The sequence below is a fragment of the Barbus barbus genome, assembly GCF_936440315.1.
Source record: "Barbus barbus genome assembly, chromosome: 7".
Classification (NCBI taxonomy): Eukaryota; Metazoa; Chordata; class Actinopteri; order Cypriniformes; family Cyprinidae; genus Barbus; species Barbus barbus.
In genome coordinates, this window is record NC_136735.1 from 22,437,275 (window position 1) to 22,461,840 (window position 24,566).

The 24,566-nt window shown below is 39.4% G+C and overlaps 1 protein-coding gene across 3 annotated transcripts in view; it reads right to left on the reverse strand.

The window, feature by feature from the left end:
• Window positions 1–10,324: 10,324 nt before the first annotated feature.
• LOC306872858 (zinc finger protein basonuclin-2-like) overlaps window positions 10,325–24,566 on the reverse strand; it is a 232,230-nt gene continuing 217,988 nt past the window's right edge. For 2 of the 3 annotated variants that reach the window (XM_079421736.1, XM_079421734.1), the window contains 2 exons: window positions 21,903–24,193; window positions 10,325–11,737 (listed from right to left, as the gene is read on the reverse strand). In XM_079421736.1, coding sequence (XP_079277862.1) covers window positions 10,978–11,737; window positions 21,903–24,193 — 3,051 coding nt within the window. In that variant the 3' untranslated portion in view covers window positions 10,325–10,977. Of the gene's footprint in view, window positions 11,738–12,688; window positions 12,763–21,902; window positions 24,194–24,566 lie in introns of all 3 variants that reach the window. The other variant, XM_079421735.1, reaches the window with a different exon arrangement.

A 24,566-nucleotide genomic window follows, 5' to 3' on the forward strand; every position in this document is an offset into this window, starting at 1 on the left:
GCCCTATGAACAGAACATAGGAAAATGATGAAATTTGGCACAATTGTAGAGATGGACATAAATAGTTATCTGACCAACTTTGGGGTCTCTAGATCCAACTCTATAGCGCCACCACCAGTTCAAAAATTCAACATTGAAATGGTAATAACTCCTGAACCACTTGTTGTAGAAAAATAAAACTTAGTACACCTGATTACTCTCTTCATGCTGATCCCATTCAATAGCTTACAGTAAGACTCCACCCATTACAGTAGCGGCCATTTTGAAAAGTACAGTATTCTGTCTGTTCGCTACTACTCCTTGAAAATTGATTCAATTCTTCCCAAAATTGACTCAGATGCTCTTTGGACTGAGCCGCACAGAAATGACTGAACAGATTTTTTTTATTCATCTTTGTTCAAAAGTTATGATTCTGTGAACTTAACGAAGTCGACCCAAAATTGGTTCAGAGCCTGTATCTCGGCCAAACTTGGATCAATCGAAACGAAACTTGGTACGCTTCATCAACACCGTGATCTGAGGGGCCACGCCAAAGTTGGGAACAGCGCCACCTATGGGTCGTGAGATACCAGAAATTCACATTTTTGCTTATAACTTTTGAACAGTAATTCAGAAAATTATAATATTTGTGTCTATGGATTCCTTGGGTCATGACGAAACAGAGGATGTTAATTTTGCCAGGATTGGCTGAACGACCTGTCCGCCATTTTGAAATTTGGTATAAATTGCAATATCTTTTGAACCATTTAACATATCGGCACAAATATCGGTAGGGATCATCAACACCATGTCCCGGAGGGACCACAGAAGTCTGAAGACAGCGCCACCTAGTGTTCCAGAGATATAACTATTCTAACAAAAACACATAACTTTTGCAAATGTTGTCCAAAATGTGTCATTTTTATGTCGTTTCGTTCCCTGGGTTATGCCGATTCTGACAATGTGTCATTTGTCATTTTCCAACATGGTGTCTGGCAGCCATTTTGAAGCAAATGCAAAACAGTGTTTTTGCTACTCCTCCTTCAAAATCTGTCCAATTCTTCCCAAAATTGACTCGGATGATCTTTGGACCGAGCCGCACAGAAATGACTGAACAGAATTTTTTGAGTACTAGTGAAAAAAAAAGTTATGATGCTGTGAACATAACGGGCTCAACCAAAATTGGTTCAGAGGCTGTATCTCAGCCAAGCTTTGATCAATCAAAACAAAACTTGGTACACTTCTTCAACTCCATGATCTGAGGGGCCATGCCAAATTTGGGAACAGCGCCACCTATGGGTCGTGAGATACCAAAAAATTCACATTTTCGCTTATAACTTTTGAACAGTCAGTCAGAAAATTAAAAGGATTTCAATTTTGCCAGGATTGGCTGAACCACGTCTCCGCCACTGAAATTTGTTGGCTTATACTAGTGATCTTAGCATTCTTCTAAGTTACAGGCTAAACAATTACCATTCTGTTTAATGTGACTCTTCAGCTATCGAATTAACCATAAGCTGCGTTACAATTAACTTTACTTTGTGTTACACTGGTTAAAATACTAAATAACTTTTTTGTCAGCTCATTCTCTCACCTAAACCTCTCCTCGGCCTGTAAAATATCTAACAACCGTGTGGCTCACTCTGCTAAGCCGCTTGCCCTGATCCTTTCTGGTCATGGGTTCGAATCCTGTTTAGTACCAGCGGTGCAAACGTTGTTTTGTTCCAGACATTTGATCTTCCGTGCGTGTTTGTCTTGAATCAGAAACGTGTATGTGTTCGTTCTCATCCCAACTTCTGTTCAGTTTTGAACTTCTGTGCTTCTGAACCAATCTGTTTTTTCTATGTACGTTCTTTTTCAGCTTTTTATTCTCTTCCCGCTCTGCGCCTCGCTACGGGCCATTCGCTGGCTTGGCCCCGCTAATCGCTGCTTGCAGCTATATTTGTACATTATTGTTGTCATCGTTCAGGCTGTATTTCAGGTTTAATGTATGGTTTTTTTAAACAAAGCAGCTGATATTTGCCATAGCGACAGCAAGAATATAGTGGAGTGCCAAGTCATTTTCACCCCAAAATGGCGGAAGCGCAGGGCTGCTGCTGGGCACCGCTGTTGCTGTCACTAATCCTGTCCATGCACTTCCGTTTGCTCACCACCAGATGTCGTCTTCTCTTTACATTGCCTCTCACACCACACAGACTTTTACATGTCACTCCAGACTACAGTTCCCATGATCCATTGCACTGATTGCACACACACAGCTGAATGCACTGATTACACATACACAGCTGAATCCATTCAAACACGCTTTATAAACCTTGGACTTCCTCTTTCAGATTGCTGAGTATTGTCTAGCGCAAGGTTCCTCAAATCTTACCTTGGAGGTCCAATCTGCTGCAGAGTTTAGCTCCAACCCTGATCAAACTCACCTACCAGTGATATTCTAATGATCCTGAAGACTCTGATTAGCATGCTCAGGTGTGTTTGATTAGGGTTAGAGCTAAACTCTGCAGGAATGGTCCAGATTTGAGGACCCCTGGTCTAGCGTATATCACTCTTCTCGTGATAGCTACACTAAGGAGCCATTTCAAGTTTCCAGTCCTAGTTTCTAGTTCTAGTCTAAGTCTAGTCATTTCGTGTTGCCTTGTTGTTTCCTGATCCCCTGCCTGTGTATCTTGGATTAATCCTTTGCCTGCTGTTTAGAACTCCGTTTGCACCTCGCTTGGACTGTTGCTCGTGTACCTGGATTATCTTGTTGCCTTGCCCTATTGGATATTGTTCGCTGATCGAAGACCCACACTTGTCCTAGGATTACTCTTTGTCTTGCCCATGTTGTTCCTGTTTGCCATTATTGAATCCATGCCTGTTTCATGATCACGTCTCTTAATAAACTTTGCACGTGGATCCGTACATCTCACGTCTTGTTGGCTCCTTAACAGAATACTCGGCCACAAAAGGATCCAGCAGCTTTTCAAAAGGACACTGGCCAGGTATGGACACAGCAAAACTGCTGTTAGCTCTCAAGCAGGGCACTCGATCACTCGAGAGCTATATTCAAGAGTATTTAGAGATCGCAAATTATTTTGATTTGCCTGACTGTGTGCTCATAGATTTTTTTTGTGAGGGCATTAACCAGCCACTCAATTCGCGATTAACCCTTGAAGGTCCCTGTTCGTCTTTGTGATTTTATGAATTATGCTTCACTGTGGGTGTCGCGGAGGAACTCACTCATGTATTGGCACACTCACTCATGTATTGGCAGCCGCACGAGCACAAAATGGCGGCAACAGCGGAGCCCGATCGCAAAATGGCCACCACAGTTGATCTAGATGAATCAAGCCAGGTCACAGTTGATCGTCATGAATCAAGTCAAGTCACAGTGGATCTTCATGAATCAAGTCAAGTCACACTTGATCTTCATGAGTCCAGTCCAGTGTTAATTTTGGCAAGCATTTTTGATTTAGTCTTAGTCTTTATCTTGAGACGAAAATGCTTAATAGTCTTAGTCACATTTTAGTCATTTGAGTCTTTCATAGTTTTAGTCTAGTTTTAGTCGACGAAAAGTCATTGCATTTTTGTCAACTTTTAGCCATTACTTTTAGTCAAGCTGCAGTTACCAACATTTACTTTGGTAGCTATTTTATATGTAGTATTCAAACAAAAATAGTCATTAATTCTTCTCTCTTTAGACCAAATCAATTAAGCTTATGAGAAATTTGAATCAAGGATTGAATTTGGAAAAACTGTAATAAATTTTCATTTTTTTGGTAGAGATATAAATTAAAACTAATTTTTTCAGATACAGTAGGTTTACTTAACAAGTATACATCTATTTAACATCTTTTGTTGGTTAACATTTATGACAGATAATTAGGAATGCTGTCCATTTAAGACGGAAGGTGTGTATGTAATAGCCTACTGACATACATTCAGTTTTCACCCATAACGGACTGTATTTCCGTGAGATGCTCTACATGATAGACATTTGGACTGCTGTGTGTGTATTTGAACACTGAGAACTGCAAACGCACCTTATCCAAAGACAGAGACGCACATTTTGAAAGACAAGACAGTTAACTTAGCCTATAGGATGTTTTGAATGTCCGGTAGTCCTCAAATAACATTTTAGTCCCGTCTCGTCTTGTTAATGAAGACGCGCATAAATTTCGTCATAGTTTTTATCATCAGATATTAGTTTTAGCTCGTCAACGTCTCGTCTTAGTCACAGAAAAAAGGTTCGTTGACGAATATTTTTCGTCGTCGTCTTCGTCGACGAAATTAACACTGGTCCAGTCAAGTCACCGTTGATCTTCATGAGTCCAGTCAAGTCACCGTTGATCATCATGATTCAAGCCTCATCACAGCTGATCACCCAGAGTCACATCACAGCTGACCTGCCAGAGTCTCGTCATGTCACAGCTGATCTGCCAGTCTCGTCACATCACAGCCGATCTGCCAGAGTCTCGTCACAACTCAGCTGATCTGCCAGATCTACGCCATGTCTCGTCTGACCTTCCAGAACCGCTTCACGTCATGTGTACCACCCCAGAGCCACGTCCTGTTGCAGTTTTTGTACTGCAACCCTCCACTGTCCTATCAAGGGAAACTGTCATCAAGCGTCAGAGGTTGGCATCCAGTGTGGAGGATCCACTGCTGGTGTCAGCACACACTGCTGGTATCCCCAAATCAGCTCACTCTAACCCTTCTTACCCTGAACTAATTCCCCTGTCTGCAGCGCTTCCCATGATGGGGATTGCTTTATGTTGCGTTTGGGCTGCATACACCACCACAGAACTGCTGGAGGTTGCGGCGTCCACTTTGATGTCTCCAGAGGTGGCGGCTGTCACTGCAACACCTCCTGGGGTAGTAGCGTTCGCTGCTGTGTTCCCTGAGGTGATGGCACCCACTGCAACTCCTCTGGAGGGGGCGACACATGATGCAGAACCTTCCGAAGCGGCAGTGCTTGCTTCGGCTCCTGTATGGTGGTGGCGTCCAGCAATGTACTCTCAGCCTATTGTGTCACGGTTGTAGAGACTGTCACTCTCCCTGTTTTCTAATGAGACTGCTGTAGAACCTCCAGAGGTGGTGGCATGTGCTGCAGAACCTCCAGAGGTGTCAGTGGTACTCAATTATGAACTCTCTGCCTGTCCTGTCGCAGCCAGAAGGACTCTCCCTGAACTCTCGTCCTGTCCTGTCATGGCTACAGAGGCCGCTTATGAATTTTTGTCCTGTTCTGAACCGGCCAAGGAGGCCATCTCTGAACTCTCGTCCTGTGCTGAAGTAGCCATGGTGTCTGGTTTTGAACTGTCTGTACTGCCTGTTTCCATCAAGGAATCTGTATTTGAGTCCATTCAAGGAATCTGTATTTGAGTCCACTAGTCCATTCACGAACCCAGAAACCTTTCTCGAGCTCCCTGTAGGCTCTAGTAGCCTTGTCACAGCCCAAAAACCCGCCTTTGAACTCTTAACCCTGCTTGTTTTTGAACCATATGCCTGTCCCGTTTTGACCAAAGAGCCTGATTTTGAATTGTCATTCTGTCCAGTTTCAGTCAGCGAGCCTATTAATTATTTTTTTGTGTTCCCTGCCAAGGTCCCTGAGACCATGAATGTTGGCCTGTGTTGTCTGTCTCTGCTCTCCCTATATCTCGGTCTCTGCCATGGTTTCCTGATCAGTCTGCTTCCCCGTGTTGGTCTTCCGCTCCGTCTGCTCCAGTCTGTTGGTCTTCTGCTCTGTGGTCTTCTGCTTCTGCTCTGGTGGTCTTATAGACGATAGGCGATAGCTACACTAAGGAGCCATTTCACGTTTCCAGTCCTAGTTTCTAATTCTAGTCTAAGTCTAGTCATTTCGTGTTGCCTTGTTGTTTCCTGATCCCCTGCCTGTGTATTTTACATTTACATTTACATTTATTCATTTAGTTGACGCTTTTATCCAAAGCGACTTACAATTGCTATATATGTCAGAGGTCGCACGCCTCTGGAGCAACTAGGGGTTAAGTGTCTTGCTCAGGGACACATTGGTGTCTCACAGTGGATTCGAACCCGGGTCTCTCACACCAAAAGCATGTGTCTTATCCACTGCGCCATCGCCACCATTTTAGATGAACCTTTTGCCTGCTGTTACGGACTCTGTTTGCACCTCGCTTGGACTGTTGCTCGCGTACCTGGATTATCTCGTTGCTTTGCCCTGTTGGATATTGTTCGCTGATCGAAGACCCACGCTTGTCCTAGGATTACTCTTTGTCTTGCCTGTGTTGTACCTGTTTGCCATTATTGAATCCATGCCTGTTTCATGATCACGTCTCTAAATAAGCTTTGCACATGGATCCGTTTGTCTCACGTCTCGTCGGCTCCATAACAGTTGCAATGGAACATTCTATTGGCTTTCACTTCTTGTAAATATAAGTTCTTTGCTCCAACCAGCTCCATATCACATCTGCATGGAAGTTTCTGGAAATACACCTGAAGACCTTGGTTAGCTGTATCAGGTGTGTGTGATTAGGGTTGGAGCTAAACTTTGCAGAAATGTGGCCCTCCAGGAATTGAGTTTGAGACCAATGCTGTAACATAACAAAATGTGGAAAAAGTGAGCGCTGTGAATACTTTCCGGATGCATTGTATTTAGAAGTTGAAAACAAACATTTTAGCATTTCAACAATTATTAAAGGTTTGATATGTTTTAATATAAATGTGGCCAAAAACATAATCCGAAAGTAGCAACATAACTTGTTAAGGAGTATTACCCAACTCCAACCACTGAATCTATTGAGAGCCATAGAAGTACAGAGAACACATACACATTAATAGTGTAGTAAGAAGTCTGGGCAAACTACTGAGTAGGCACCAATCAGAGGCCACATTTTTATGATGTCATCATGTAGACCTCTTACGAAGTATCTTACACTATTTTAAAACGACACAAATACAAATTTTGATACAAAATTTGAAGCCATTTTCATTAACCCTGTCAAATACAAATTACAAAATCATATTTTATATTTTAAATACGTATTTGAAATATATGTATCATAAATACTGCCCATCCCTGATTCTACCTGCCATGTAGCAAGGTTGGTGTAGTGCCTGATTGTGCCCAGAGAGTCTGTTCTCTTGTACTGTGAGATCCTATCTGGTCCTCGCTGTACCACGACATGTCAAACATGCCAGAAATTGTTATATTCCGCATAAAATCTTGTTGTTTTATAAAAGGCTCAAAACCATTTTTTATTTAAAAAATTAACATTTAGGTAAATCTATATAATATATCATGTTTCAATCAGTAAAAGAAAAAAGACAAGAAAGAGCTAAAAGCTAATCACTGACTTTACTAATCAGGTCATCCTCTATAGCATAAATAGTAATTTTCTGTTGTGAGTTGCATGAAGTGCTAACTTCCAACTGTGCAAAGAAAATAAATATATGTAATTGTCTGATCCAAAAGAATAAAGTACTTCAACATGCCAGTGACTGATAAATCTTTAATATAAAATTGTACAAGAATTCTGATTTGTACAAAAATTCCATTTACACGCCATATGCATTTTATGCAAAAAAAAAAAAGACAAAAAAAAAAGGTACAAAAGATTCCAAGATATGTAAATTCATTAAAGGAGGACATCATAGTGTCTCATGGGATGAAAAGTAAACAATTTAGAATTAAAGTAGCATTGATAAGCAATTAATATCACCCATCAAAATGGATGCACTTTTCTTCAGTTGGCAATAAGGACAATCAAACAAGACAGCTACATCAAGCATCACATTATAACAAAATAAAAGGTTAACAAATATTTCAGGCTTATTTATTATTGTTTGTAGTTGCACAACACATGATATATTATACTTGTATTAAATCAGGGACTATGTTTTTCTTTCCTTTTCTTTCCTTTGTAACACTGATATTCATGTAACTGATCACACTGATCAGAATGTTCCTCTGTGTTCCTTTGATTTTACAATGCCTATTTTTATTTGACATAATTCTTCGATTCTGCTATTTCAATTCCATTTGATCTCATTTTTGTGCTTTATCACTCCATGCCCTCAACGGAATAGTGTTAACACAGCAAACTTAAAGATCACCTTTGCAAGATACTATATTCTGTAATATTACAGTCTGTAATGGCCATGTCCTCAGAGCTGCAATGAAATATTTAAAGCTCACAGACTCTTTTAGCCAGTGGCTTCATGGTAAAAGCCTAACTCTGTGGGGACAATGCAGGACTGCCTGACTCTGGACAACAGAGATCTTGATGGGTCTCAGAGAATAACATGCTGGTCATTTTTATGCAGGGGAAAAGTAAAATTGGAGCAGGATGGGATAGTACAAGAGTAGGACTCTCCAAAAGAAGATCAATTCATTAAAGCAGAACATCCTGAGAAATTCTTATTTTCATTTGCTTCCTCACTCCTTTCCTCCTTCTGTCATACGTATCTCTTGTTAAATGACTGACACTAAAACCCTTTTTTAAGACCATTTGTCTGCCATATATTAATGGATATTCAAAGGACTGCGTTATTTTAAATCTTTTTTTTTTTTTTACTTCCATCAGACAAATCCAATGCTAACAGAAGCATAATGTGTAAGTAATCAAGGATTCACACTTGGAAGTAATTTTCTTTCTCTCGACAGATAGAAATATTAGGCTTTTTCTTTGTGTCCATGTTGTGTGTCTCTCTAGAAGTCTTTAGTTTGACAGGCTGGACAATATGGAGGCTATGAGGTTGATAACCTTCACTTTATGATATCACGTTACCCATCTATATACATAATAATGATGATAATAATGATATAATAATAATAATAATAATAATTATTATTATTATTAAGGTTTTAATAAAGCACCAGTCTTTGTCAGTCCTAAAAGTGCATTGTGTTTTGAGGTTAACGGGTCCATATGTTGCTGTCATCAGTTATTGGTGCTACAAAGTTTGGGCATTGTTTTTGAAGCAGTAAAATTCCTCTGAAGTGGCACTCTTTTATAGCCCTTTCAGAGATCAGGAAAGAAAAACACTGTTTGACCCTAGGGGGAAACTTGGCTGTATGTGTTCAATTTTTCCCTTATGTGGAATAAACAGGCAATTACAACTCTTTTTCTGTGTTGTGTGCCATCCGGGGAAGTTAACCGTACACTATTAGACAGTGTCCCTTTAGGACCCCCACTGAGGCAGCAGTTGTGATGGGGGTAAGAGGTAGTGGGTAGGGTGGTGGCAGAGCAAGAGAAAACAGAGGAAGAAATGAAAGAAAAAACCAAAAGGAGAGCTTGGGTGTCTCCATGATGCAGTATTGTCAGCAACATTTACTGATTCACTGAATTTAATATCACCAGGTTTTGTATAGCAACACATTTTGAATGACACACACTGCTATTCCCTCTTGGAAATATATCTTAATCTTCATACCTTCCATCATACCACAAGGCCCGCTACTGTTATAGCACAAAAAGGAGGGACCAAATACATCGTCTTTGTCCAGCATTAATAACCTTTTGAACTGAATGGAGTTTCAGTAATGTAAATTACATTTCATTCATTCAGAATTATCTTTCATTTCATTTATTTGAAATGACAGCAACAGACATCAAAGGGCTAATTTGCATTCAGTTAATTATTATAAACAGATAACTAGAAATAAATAGTCATATCTACATACCCACTAACTGTATCAAATTCAATAGTGCTTTTTTCTTTGCCTTGATATTGTGTGCCCAATAGTCAATGTTTGCCATTAACAAGATAAAGATGTTCTGCTGTAAATGACTGTCTGGAACGGAGATAGTTAACTACCTAAACATCTTCTTAATGTGTAATTTCTGTTCATGAGGTTTTGGAACATTGTCTTTGATTTTGCCCACAGTTTAGAGCCTCTCTTGTCTAGCACTCTGAAATGTCAATGGCATTTTTATATGATAAAACTGATCAAATTTATAGAAACAAAATAAATTATAGGACACTTACTAACTGTTTTAAAGTAATACTACATGCAGTAGAAAGATTATCTACCTAACCTCTGGGCTAATTCAGCGCCTTTATCCATACACTTATACTCTTGAAATTATATTATCAGAGCCAGTAATACTTATTTACTGCATTCAAATGAATATACCTGAAACACTTACTAAATGGGATGAATATTCGGTTTAATCGTGTCAAATGAGATTACTCTCATATCAAGATCTGTCACATGTCTGTTAAAGGAACAGTAATTACCACTTGGCACAGTATCCTTAAAAATGTAATTTTCAAGTTGGACAACCATCATTGTAAAGTGTTATCCTTGTAATAATATTACAGGTCCCACTAGTATAGTTGCAAAGTGCAAAACGGGATTTTTTTTTTTTTTTTTTTTTTTGTACCAAAGCTATAAACATGAGAAAAGAAAAGAAAAAGGTACTGTATCAGAGCTAAAAGCATGCCAGCTCCATCTGTATATCTAACATGTAGATAAAACAAGTCACAAGTCACATGTTTTTACTTTTTTCTTTTCTAAGGTAAAACATTCTTAAAGCCAATATAGATGAATCAAGCTAGGCAGATGCTACTTTGTCTTGCTTAACTTTTTCAAAATGAAAGTATTAGACTAAAAAAAAAAAAAAAAGAGAAAATATCAACCATCAATACAACTGTTTCACACCAAATAGCCCCTCACAACATTAATATTTACATGTTTAAGCCAGTTTTAACATGCTCTTGTATGGTATTCTTTAAAAGATAGCATTACACAAATGCGTTTTTTTTTTCCTCATGATCATTTCTGCAGGCAAGAGTCACAAATTAAAGACTGAGGAGAAGTTTGTGTGAGGGATGGAGAGATCTATGATGGGTGTCGCTTCCAAAAACGGAAATGTCACAAGGGCACAATTCTGCTGTAATTTTTCATACTTGAAATATGTTTGGGGAGAAATAATGCTACTTTTATAGCATTATGATGCTGAGGAATGGAGAGGGCATTAGTGTGTGGAGTATTTGTAACTTGAGGCAATGTGGTGCAGAGGGATGTCTGGTCTAGTCAATCATTGTGGTATAGGGGGCATTTTTGTGTAGGTTGGGGTTCTGGCTATGTCTGTTTCTGCTTCTCACGGAAGAAAACATCATGTTACAGCCAGGTATTTTGCATTTGTGCATTTCACGCAGATGGACAGTCTTGTAGTGCACTCGAAGGGTCCCTTTGTTACTGTACAGTTTGTGGCAGATGGTGCACAGGATGCCTCCTGTGCCATTACCTCCACTGGATGCTAAGACGGATGGTGAGAATGAAGGGTCACAGTGCAGAAGCCCCTCCTCTGTGGCTCCTTCTCTTCCTTCCTTCCTGGCGTCCTCTGTATCCTTTCTTTCCCTTGCCAGTTTCTTAGCCACAGTACTAGGGGTGTAGTCTTCATTGTCACTAGCACCCTCCAGGTCATCCAGCAGGATCCCCTCATCACTGCCCTCATCAGACTCCTGTGAGGACTGCACACTGCCACTTGATTGTATGCTGGAGGTGGTGCTCAGGTCCAGCACCATGTAGTCATCACTGGGGCCATGGCAATAGCCGTTGCTGCGTGAATATTCTTTAGCGACTGGGGATCTCATTCCCTCATGTCCTCTGTCTCGTGGTGGTCCAGCATTCTCTACCCCCTCCAGTCCCAGATGGTGGTCAGCATAGATCGTCGACAGGAACTCCGCGCGCAGCTCTTTAGGCATGGTTGTAAGCTGGGGATCCAGGACAATGTCATCCAGCTCTTTGGTCAGTAGTTTGCGGTGCAGGTTGATGTTGGAGCTATGTCTGCAAGGAAGAAAGGATAGGGTTCCTGTAACAATTTATTTCAACTGAAAACGTACAAAGACTTGCAATCATACATACATAAAAAAATCCTGTATTTTCACTTTTTTTTTTTTTTTTGGAATGAGTGCATGAATGTGTGTTAGAGCACACTACTTTCTGACACAGCAGAGAGTTCAATAACTCTAACACAGCTTAGACAGTATCCTGCTAAAGTGTTTACTCCTGTCAGCAAGTCTGCAGGCATGCACAAATGCAATTGACTCTGACTCAGTTAAATACTCCACCACATTGAATGGGAGTTTATCAATTGATTTGAGCCATGGTAATGCAATAATCGAGGGAAACTCGATAGCATATTAACTCAGACTTGGACAACATTAGCACATTGACTCACTCCTGAAGGTAGCTTAATAGAGACTCATAAGCATATTGTTCATTTAGGCTTCATTTTAATAAAGATTAATTTTCTCACTCCAATCCAGGATCACAACACATAGCAAGAAAAAGTGACTTTACATCAATTCATCTAAACCTTGACTTATTTTCTTTCAACTATGTCTGCCTCAAGACAACTGATTAATAACTACCTCAAATATGAGACCATGCAATAAATATGTCAATCCTCATGATGTGCAACTAACAATTGAATAAATATTGTGGTTTGACAGAAAACAAAAGGAAACTAGTAATACTGATGCAGAATTGGTTAAAACATGGATTAACAAAACCAAAATAAAACAACCAAGATATTTGTGTTCACTGAGCCTCTGTGAGTGCCATACAACCATAGCCTACCACATTTCCAATCTAAAATTAATAGTAATGTAGATACAAGAAGACAAAATAAAAAGACCTCAGGGAACCCAGGCCATGCATAAGGGCTAAAAGTAACTTAAATAATCACCTAAATGTAACTGATAAATAGATTGTACAATGTATTGTAGAGCTTACCAGCAGTGCCATGGTTGATGCAGTCAAAAAGGGTCCCTTTTCTTTAATTATTTAGTTCCCTATCCGACATTCTCCTGCAAGAAGTAAAACAAATTAAATAGAGGGACCCTTTCTGGTGATATAAGGTATAGAGGAGTGGACCACCAAAGCATCATCAACACTCAAGAGAGCAGCATACTGACTAGCTGTGGTGGTCAACTGATATGAAGAATATGCATAGTTGACCATCATTGTATTTTGCTTATTTATACAATATCAGACCAGTTCAATGTTTTAAAAGGGTTCTGATAGGAAACCTATCAGACTATTTTCAATGATGTATTAAAAAATATATCTAAAGGGATAGCTAGTTGTATTTTGAGTAACTCGTAGCAATTATTTAGAACTTGTTCATTGTGACTGTAATTGTAATGCAGTTAATGATGCTTAAGTCGGCAGCTCCTTTTGCAGCATGTGACCATCCCTGGAAATTGCACCCTCACACTGCTCATAAGCTCTAGGCTGGCATAACTGATTGGCATCTAAACCCACCTGCATGCTATATGATGTTAGTACAATATGATATTATTGTTGTCTTAAATATAAGATGGCTAAATTTATGCTATGCTAAGTCCCTGTGAAGTGTCTTGATGAGCACAGTTTTCTGTGATGTGTAGACTTGCTCCCTATTAAAACAGCAATTTATATCGATTAGCCAATATATAGCCAGTTGTGTGTTTACATCACAGTCCTGCAAATATGTATTTGACAGAAGACACTTAATTTAACATTGAATAACTTTTTTTCCATCACCTTGACCTATACCTCAATTCAAGCCAAGATCTAAAGGTGACAGATCTAATTAAGAAGTGTTGATGTGTCTCAGCGGCAAGCTTTAAATTATTTGTATCTATAAACTACTGTATGCAGTATCTATAGACATCCTTTTGATGGGATTTGTTTTATCTGTGCAGTGTTAATTTTGGCAGGCATTTTTGATTTAGTCTTAGTCTTTATCTTGAGACGAAAATGCTTAATAGTCTTAGTCACATTTTAGTCATTTGAGTCTTTCATAGTTTTAGTCTAGTTTTAGTCGACGAAAAGTCATTGCATTTTTGTCAACTTTTGTCAACACTGTCGAGAGTGGCTCGACAGTGTTTAGAAAACCGTAGCAGCAGAGAGCCGTCAGCGCAGCTGAAGAGTTCTGCATTCAAATGCACACAATAGGCTGAAGCTTGCTGCAAAGCCCTAGCAAAAGTAACTACCATGAATGTGTTGGGGGGATAGTAAGGAGATATTTGAATTATTTACTAATAAACTAGTATCTGTGTCAGTGTCGCAAAGATGAAGATGATGACGCGCCTTCAGAGAGAAGTGAAGAGTATAATGAAAGAGTTTTTGTTTTCAATTTGATTTATTTCATTAAGTAGTAATTTAAAGCTTTCTATAGATATATTTATCATGTCTGTGAGGCATGTATTCGCTGACTTTCGGTTCATTTTTGTGAAGCGCTCCTGTTCAAGACGAGACGGCAGAAAGCACATCGCTTTATTTTATAAAATTATTTTAGATATTTTATAAAAAGTTTTGTTGATATTGTGAGTGCACACAAATAAAAGTAGACCCTTTACAGTTCCGAATGATGTATTACTCTTACTTTTATGAGCAAAAATTAGGGCGTAAGTTGTTTCCATTGAAAAAAATGCAATTGATTGCACTGGTGCCTCCATGTCCTGAACTTTAGCTTCCACTCTCCGCACAAACTACTGGATATAGCGCACTTTATCTAGGTTTAACGTTTAAACATTGTTATATGCTTGAACTGTTTTAGTATATCTATAAATTTAATTTTAGGCAAGTCGTGATGATTTGAGAAGACTAAATTGATCAAATATGGCTATGATCAGCCTGCTGGTCTGCCGCTGGCCACTCGGTCGTTACTTTAAGAAAGAAAAAAACTTATTTAACGGACAAAAAAATGCTCCAAACGTTTTTCTAAATTAACTTAATAAAAAAACTAAATGAAATATAATCACTTTGCCATTACATACAAAACTGAACTATTTTAATAGCTGAAACAGTATAATCTGATTTGGGAGAAGGTGGAAAAAAGACGGGCTCGGGTTGGTAATTCTGTCAAGCTCTCGGACATGGGCCGGGCTAGGGCCTGAGCATCTAATTTGAGACCCTAGCCACACCAACAAAAATGGACATGAGGCTTTATCTTCGCAACGCTTTAGCTGATTCATACCAAACCTGGTCCGTGTTTTGCCGAGCATGACCTAAGGGGCACATGAGTAGATTTAGAGTGGCATACCGAATCAAACGATAAGCTAATTTTCCTATGTCAGCCAATCTGGACATGGACAATTTAAAATTTTGTCCCAGACGGTGTGTCCAATTTTCAACAAAATTGGCACAGATATTTTTCATAGCATCTTCAGGCAAAACTATTATCAAAAGCTTTTTGATATACCAAACCTTTGTTTCAAAGTGTGTTAACAAATTTGGTTAACAAAGTTTGTACAAAAATGGACATGAGGCTGTATCTCTCCAACGCTTTAGCAGATTCTAACTAAACTTGGTATGTGTTATAACAAGCATGACCTGAGCGCACAAGGTAGTTTCGGCACAGCGCCACCTACTGGTCAAAAGATATTTAAAAAGGATATTTCTGCTGAAAATTATATTTTCAGTTTGGCCAAGCATCATAAGATTGGTCTTGTTAGATTCGGAACCGCATATAGAATTGAACAATTCCTAATTTTCCTATGTCAGCCTTTTTGGGCATCGGCCATTTTATGGTAAAATTCTGTACTAACAAATGTCTTTAACAGGGGTCTTCAACCCTGATCCTGGAGAGCTACCATACTGCAGAGTTCAGCTTCAACCCTAATCAAACACACCTGAACCAGCTAATCAAGGTGTTCAGGACTAAGTAATTACAGACAAGTGTGTTGAAGCAGGGTTGGAACTTAGGTCAGCAGTTAGGTAGCTCTCCAGGAGCAGGGTTGGAGAACTCTGGTCAGTTACACTTTACTTGAAGGGGTGTGCATAAGACTGACATGACACCTTCATAATCATGACATGACACGCGTCATGAATATGAAGGTTTTTTATGCATGTTTATGACAACTGTCATTAAGTCATTCGCTCAGTTATGTAATTTTTAGGGGTAGGGGTAGGGTTAGGTCAAATAATTTAATCTTTGCATTAAAAGTGACATAACTGAGCGAATGACTTAATGACAGTTGTCATAAACATGCATAAAACCTCCTTAATATTCATAACATGTGTCAAGTCATGATTATGAAGGTGTCATGTCAATCTTATGCACACCCCTTCAAGTAAAGTCTTACCCTCTGGGCTTTACTGAGTAATTAAAGACAGCTCCTTACCTCTTCATTTTACATCTTTTGTGCTTGACCCCCTAATTGCTGCTTGCAGCTATACTTGGTATTTATAATTGACTTCTTGTTGACTGAGATGTAAACTACACAGTTGGCTATTCATTGTCTAATCTATGTTAAATTCCTGTTTTTATTTTTTAAGCATTTTTCTAAGCATTTTTTTTTAATGTTTAGAAATGCACTTGCATATATGTTATCTCAAAGCTAATATACATAGGATATTAATCTTTATTAGGTCTTTAAAGGGTCTAAAAATGTCGCATTAATACTAAACTTACAGAGAGAGACAAAATATTTAACAGAATGAAGCAAAAAGTGCAAAAAAAAAAAACACAAATACACAGCCCAAGCCCTAATACTGCATGGCAGAGAATCTACCCTTTCATTTATCAGGTTAAGCCTTTATGCCTCATTTCCTTCTCCCCTACAACCCCATTTCAGGCCACAACTAAGGTTTGCCCTCATTCCCCTGCTCCATCCCCCAATACCCCCTCAGCTCTCTCTCCCTCCCTTTCGACCTCTAATGAGGCAGCCAAACCAATTTGCCCAAAGCTTGAAGCAGCTTCTCCTGAGAATTTTTTTTTTTTTTTACTCTGCAGAGGATGCAAGAGGTATGGCTCTTAATGTGTCTTGTCCGGAGAATGTTAATCATCTTTATGATTTGATGGCCCTTTTGGTTCCTGCCAAGTGTGCACATTTGTAAAATGAGTTGCAATACTCAATTGCAAAGGGAAAGAGAGCCACATTAAATGATGAGGTGCTTTGTTTTGTCTTTATCTTTTTTTCTCTAATGTGTAGTGGGTAGCTGAAGATTAGATCACTTTCTCTATGTCAAGGCCACCATCATCACAACAGCTGAGAATATTCAACAAAGAAAAATGACAAGGTTTAGTCAGTCTGAAGTGCTGAATTTTCTAAGCCTGACATCATATGTCTCAACACCACAGGAAGAGAGGAGAGGAACGGGAAGATATAATTAACCTTCACTCTCCCTTACCACAGTTGGCTTGTGTGGGACCATAGACTGAAAATTAGCACACCATGGGAATCTGGAGCCAGGCAGACACTCAGGGTCATTTGCAACAGTGAGGGCAACATTAAAAATAAAAAAAATTAACGAATGAATGAATGAATAACAGAGGAGGCAAAAGGCTCCCTATTTGCTTAGGAAATAATGTTTTTAATTAACAAATATAATAAGGGGTGAGACTACAGGGGTGTGTGTGTTTCCAGCAGTCACTATGTAATATTACATTATAGACCTACTTTCTCCCTCTTGGCTACAAACAAATAAACAAATAAATATACCTGCTGTAATTAGTAATAATGTTCTGCCACATCCCTGATATTTCTTTACATTTATTATGAAATGGATGCTTGTTTGAGATACCCGAACAGGATGCAATTTTTCAAATTAACTTCCTACTCTGGGATGTCAAGACCTCATTTAAAAGTCGGTGTGGAGAAGTCTGTTAACACTGAATTTAGATGCCACATTAGCATTTGCTATTTGCTATTTTAAAGCCATCTATGTTCAGACTGATTTTCTTTCTTTCTTTCTTTCTTTCTTTCTTTCTTTCTTTCTTTCTTTCTTTCTTTCTTTCTTTCTTTCTTTCTTTCTTTCTTTCTTTCAGTTTGTGATGGAACTCATTCAGAACTTTGGTAGACAACCAAAATGTTGAATGTATAAAGTAGTATTAAACATTAAATTGCTGTATAAACTATTCAATTATTCTAAAAGATTAAATTATTGAATGAATTTTAATGAGCAAATATTGGTAATGAAAAAAATGATGGTACTGATGAGTATATTGCATTTTGTTTGAAAATATATATAATATACCAATAACTGTGTATTATGAAGTCCATTCTCATAACTAAAAACTGATGTTCTTCTTAAGCCTACTGCATAATCTCTCATTTTAAAACACATCTGCACTGATATATCAGCAGCAGCATTGACCTCAATATCATATTGAAATATGTTAATCTCATAAAATATATGGTTATACTTTATTTTAAAGTATCCTTTTTACAGTGTAATATACATTTAAGTGCTGAGAAATATTAATTAACTATGTGTACTTATTATATGGTTTGGGTTAGGTTTACTTGCATAATTATGCATAATTTACTGTTATTATAAAAGTAAGTACATGTAATGTGTAACAAGGACACTCGTAAAATAAAGTGTTACCAAATATGTACGATACAGGTATTTACAGTATACAGTTGGGCAAAAAAGTAGTTAGCCAGCCACCAATTGTGCAAGTTCTCCCACTTAAAAAGATGAGAGAGGCCTGTAATTTTCATCATAGGTACACTTCAACTATGAGAGACAGAATGGGGGGAAAAGAATCCAGGAAATCACATTGTAGGATTTTTAATGAATTAATTGGTAAATTCCTCAGTAAAATAAGTATTTGGTCACCTACAAACAAGCAAGATTTCTGGCTCTCACAGACCTGTAACTTCTTTAAGAGGCTCCTCTGTCCTCCACTCGTTACCTGTATTAATGGCACCTGTTTGAACTCGTTATCAGTATAAAAGACACCTGTCCACAACCTCAAACAGTCACACTCCAAACTCCACTATGGCCAAGACCAAAGAGCTGTCGAAGGACACCAGAAACAAAATTGTAGACCTGCACCAGGCTGGGAAGACTGAATCTGCAATCGGCAAGCAGCTTGGTGTGAAGAAATCAACTGTGGGAGCAATTATTAGAAAATGGAAGACATACAAGACCACTGACAATCTCCCTCGATCTGGGGCTCCACACAAGATCTCACCCTGTGGGGTCAAAATGATCACAAGAACGGTTTGCAAAAATCCCAGAACCACACGGGGGGACCTAGTGAATGACCTGCAGAGAGCTGGGACCAAAGTAACAAAGGCTACCATCAGTAACACACTACGCCGCCAGGGACTCAAATCCGGCAGTGCCAGACGTGCCCCCCTGCTTAAGCCAGTACATGTCCGTGCCTGTCTGAAGTTTGCTAGAGAGCATTTGGATGATCCAGAAGAGGATTGGGAGAATGTCATATGGTCAGATGAAACCAAAATAGAACTTTTTGGTAAAAACTCAACTCGTCGTGTTTGGAGGAGAAAGAATGCTGAATTGCATCCAAAGAACACCATACCTACTGTGAAGCATGGGGGTGGAAACATCATGCTTTGGGACTGTTTTTCTGCAAAGGGACCAGGACGACTGATCCGTGTAAAGGAAATAATGAATGGGGCCATGTATCGTGAGATTTTGAGTGAAAACCTCCTTCCATCAGCAAGGGCATTGAGGATGAAACGTGGCTGGGTCTTTCAGCATGACAATGATCCCAAACACACCGCCCGGGCAACGAAGGAGTGGCTTCGTAAGAAGCATTTCAAGGTCCTGGAGTGGCCTAGCCAGTCTCCATATCTCAACCCCATAGAAAATCTTTAGAGGGAGTTGAAAGTCCGTGTTGCCCAGCGACAGCCCCAAAACATCACTGCTCTAGAGGAGATCTGCATGGAGGAATGGGCCAAAATACCAGCAACAGTGTGTGAAAACCTTGTGAAGACTTACAGAAAACGTTTGACCTCTGTCATTGCCAACAAAGGGTATCTAACAAAGTATTGAGATGAACTTTTGTTATTGACCAAATACTTATTTTCCACCATAATTTTCAAATAAATTATTTAAAAATCAGACAATGTGATTTCCTGGATTCTTTCCCCCCATTCTGTCTCTCATAGTTGAAGTGTACCTATGATGAAAATTACAGGCCTCTCTCATCTTTTTAAGTGGGAGAACTTGCACAATTGGTGGCTGACTAAATACTTTTTTGCCCAACTGTATGCACTCTGGTTACACTTCATTTTACAGTGTCCTTGTTACATGTTACATATGCTTGCTAGTAAAAACAATAAATTATGCATAATCACATGCAACTAACTTTAAACCAAACCCTCATCCTAACCATATAGTAAGTGTAGTTAATTCAGTACTTAAATGTATAATTACACTGCAATAAAGACACACGTAAAATAAAGTGTTAACTAAATAATTTATAAATTTCTATTCTTTGAACTGATCTGATATCCCATATACTCATTTGTAGAATGCACTGCCTGGGGCATTCTGTTTCTCTAGACTTTTAAGGGAACATCCCCAAAAACTGTGCCCTGCACTACTGTCGGCAGGGATGCCTCACATAAAGAAAATAAATATTTTGTCCCCCCACAGGCAGGAGGAAGTCACTGCAGCACCTGAGTACAAACACACAACAATGCTCACAAAACATCTCACTACTCTCACATCTCTCTTCTCTGTCCCATAGTCACCAATGATGTTTACACTGTAACCACTAATAAACAAACAGGGCTGGGAACAGGTGCCATCCTTCATAAAAACTCAACAGACGCAGGGAAGATATCAAGGGTGGTTACACCTTAGATTTTCATTTGTAATTTCTAGTAAAGTGGAATAAATGCATGCAGCACACAATACACACGCACACACACAAATGTAAATGAACATGACTTTTATAATTTGTTCTAATTTTTAATAAATTTAATAAAGTTTTATCTGAATAAAACTGTCACTTGTGACCAGAGAGGGTGAGGAGAGACAGGCTCTTATCTCTCTCTCCTCTGGAGTGAATGAGATGAGGTTTCTTCTCTTTCTATCTCTCTCTCTCTCTCTCTCTCTCTCTCTCTCTCTCTCTTTCTGACATGCATTGGTCTGACACTACATTTTATTTTGCATGTCTATTAAGCCCTTTTATATTTCTGTATTTTTCTACTTGATTCTTACTATTTATAGGCTTACTTGAGGTGAAGCATCTTACTTGAAGTGGACTGCATGCATTGACCTACAGCAGTGCTTCCCAAACCTGTCCTGGAGGACCCCCTGCACATTTTGTATGTCTCCCTAATCAGACACACCCAATTTAGTTCTTGCAGTCTCTACTAACGAGTTGATGAGTGGAATCAGGTGTGTTCGATAAGAGAAACATGCAAAAGGTACAGGGCAGCGGGGCCTCCAGGACAGGTTTGGGAAGCACTGACCTACAGTATGTAAGTGTGTAAGAGGGCTACTAAATTATATTAATTAGTGTTTAACTTTCAGCTAAATGATGTTAGTACTAACTTCTGTCACTAATGGTACACTTTAGTTCAATAGTGCACAGTTATCTATGGAGAGTCTACATTGGAGTAAAGATAGGTTTGTTGCTTGTCCTCTAGCATAAATGTATTCTGGGAATGATTATGGTAAATGTGTTAACTAGCAGTGAGTGAAATCTGCACTTCCTGATGCGCTAATGAATGCAGTGGTTTGACAAGCTTCAACCTCTGCTAATGTATGCATGTCTACCTGTGCGTGACAGGTGAGCAAGTATAGGTAAACAACACATTAAGTCATTAAATAAGCATCTGCAGAAATGTACAATCAACACGTTCTTCTCGTTAAAACATAATTATTATTATTTTTTCATCCTTTTCAAATATGCAATAAAGAATGAAGATTGAATAGGTTCCTCAGACAGGGTATATCCTAACTTTATGAAATGTTTAAATAAATGAATAATAAATAAAGATTGACGTCATGACAGAAGTACTTTTAAATTTACATAATTTAAAACACTGCACTATTTAAAATAGTATAGTATAGTAAAGTACAGTAGAGTATAGTATAGTGTAATGTAGTGAATTAAACATATTTTTTCATTATTGTTTAAAAATATATTAACTTCTAAAAAACCTTTTATAAGTTTACCAGTTATCATATTTACATCTGTGTACATCTGTTTGATTTTGATAGAGGAAAAAAAGGTTATTTCTCTCACCTATCTCTGCTCCGTCGGGAGGGGAAAGCAGCGTTGCATCCAGCCACAGTACACACATGCATCTCTTTTAGGTGTACATTCTTGTAGTGCAGTTTGACACTGTATGAACTTTTAAAACTCTTTTTGCAGACGTAGCAAATCTTGGGATCAGGACTAGAACAGAGATCACCGTCAGGGGACTGAGAAGAGAACTTTGGTGGGCTTGACCCATAGCTCATAGAGGAGATGAAACTTTCATGTAAGGCAGCCATGCTGGCAGCAGCGGCAGCAGCAGCTGCCATACCCCCATTGTAAAGGCTATATTGACCCATGCAGAACATGTCATAAGTAGGATCATTGATCTCCTCCTTGATTTTGATAACAGGCTGTTGGGAGGGTGGGGAATGGCTTTGTTCCTCCAAATCTTTCCGTAGGTGTCCCTCATCTTCTGCCCCCTGGTGTTCCTTGCCCAGGTTTCTGTCTAGGGCAGGCTGATGTACGTCAGTGTCCATCAGCTCATCACGGTAGAGCATCTTGGATTCAGATGTCTCTGACTCATTTTCAAAATCGCGCTCATGATCTTGGTCCTCAGAGGTAAAGCTGTCAATACAGCGCAGGTCGCCATGGCCTCTACTGCCATGACTCCCACTGCACTCTTCTTGGTCAGGATGGAGCATCCCTCTAAGGGCTAGACTGGGACTCATTTCATCGTGTGATGGAGACTGATGTCCACTACCCCCACAGTGATGACTGCTGCTGCTGCTGTTATTGTTGTTGTTGCAGTTGCCATTGACATTGTTATGGATGTTGGATGGCTGATGGTGATGATGACAACTATCTTCATCATCATCATCATCTTTGTCATCATAATCATCTGCCACATCTATTATTTCTTTCTCTATCTTTACTGGCATGCTCGATTTGCGAGGCTTCTTTTTAGGCATAGGGTCGACAGTCACAGAATCTTGGGTAATGGGAGTTGTAAGTAGGCGATGAGAAAACAATGTTTCTGATATATGCATGTTGTGGGAGCTAGCAGTTAACATCTGTTGCTGGTCTGTCAGAGACGTGCTGTTGGTTGTGGCAGGCAAAATTGGACTGGTGGGCAAAGAGACTGGGGGACTAACTAGGTCAGCGGGAGAGAGCAGTGTGCGATAAAAAGGTGGCACAGGTTGCACTGGCTGCACAGACTTCAGGGAAGGGAAAACAAGAGGGCTCTGCAGGGGTGACTGTATCATGGGGTCAAGAGGAGGGGTGGCAAAGCTTAGTGGTGGTCGCCCAGGGCTAGTTAGATTGAAGCCACTTTTGGCACTGGATATGACAGATGTTGCTGTCCCAGAACTGGAGCGAATAAGGTCCTTGTCCCGGTTGTTCCTTAGCATGGGCATATGTAGACGAGGATTGGGATTAGCGCTATGCCGGTTACGACTTCTCAATGAACTAAAGACCATATTGCAGCCTTCAATAGTACATCGGTGCTTAATCTTCAGATGCACAGCATTGTAGTGGATCTTTAGAGTACCCTTATCATAGAAAGTCTTGCCACAGGAGTTGCAGCAGACACGACCCTTACGTGAGGTTGCACCCATACGACGCATGCGATGCATTTTGGAAGAGAAAGAAGAGTGTGTAATGGTTTTCGATTGTTCATTCTTTTCATAGTGGTGATGGATCTGGTGGTTGTTCAGAGTGCTTGATTGCTGTTGTTGCTGCCCCTGTGGTTGCTGTGTTGGTGTTTGCGGTTGCTGGGATGGTGTTGGAGAGATGGGTGAAGCTCTGTTGGGTTCAATCTTAGGTTCAATAGCGTTAGGTAAGGTCCCCATTGTTCCTCGACTGGGGCTCTGACCATTACGAAATGGTGAGAGGGACACTTCAGATTCACTGGTCTCCACTGGCTCACTCTGATTGGGCAAATTTGGCTCTCGCATTCTGAGACCTGACTGCTCAATGGTCAGTCCATTTGGTGGCAGCCCTAACATGGGGGCTGACACTGGGTTGATGTACTGGAAGGGCAGCAAGAAGGCCAGACTGTTTGGGATGTTCTCAAAATGGTGAATGCTAGAGGGGCTGTTGTTTTCTAGGTGCGACAGAAGGCCAGGACTGCGTGTGCGATTGTTGCTTTCAATAAAAGTCCTGATTCCAGAGTCAATCTTTGATGAGGGGACTGTGACTGCCTGACCCTCCTTTTCCTGGATTGCCATCAATTCCACAATAGACTTGGTTTCACCAAAGCGCAGAAACTGTTGAAGAGTGATGATCTCCTCTTCCCGAGACATTATAGTCCATCTGTCCAGAACCTTGCCTGCAGCATCCTAGAGGTCATATCAGAGAAAACATGAAAAAAAAAACATATATATATATATATATATATGTATATTATATATTTTATAACATATATATATATTAATGCGGTCAATCGATTTAAAAAAAATAATAATTAATCGCACATTTTTCTCATCATTCTCATAATTTTTTCTCAATCGCGATTAATCCCACCTAACATTAAAGTTTTTAAATATACTTTTATATTGCAATAATTTCACATTGAATCTTCAAATTAATGTACAAACAACATAAAGGCATCTTTTTTTATTACTGAAGGCCAGTAACACTGATATCAATACTGATTTTCCTATAAAATTGTCCCCCCCCATATTTAACCATTGACTATAGCCATTCAACATT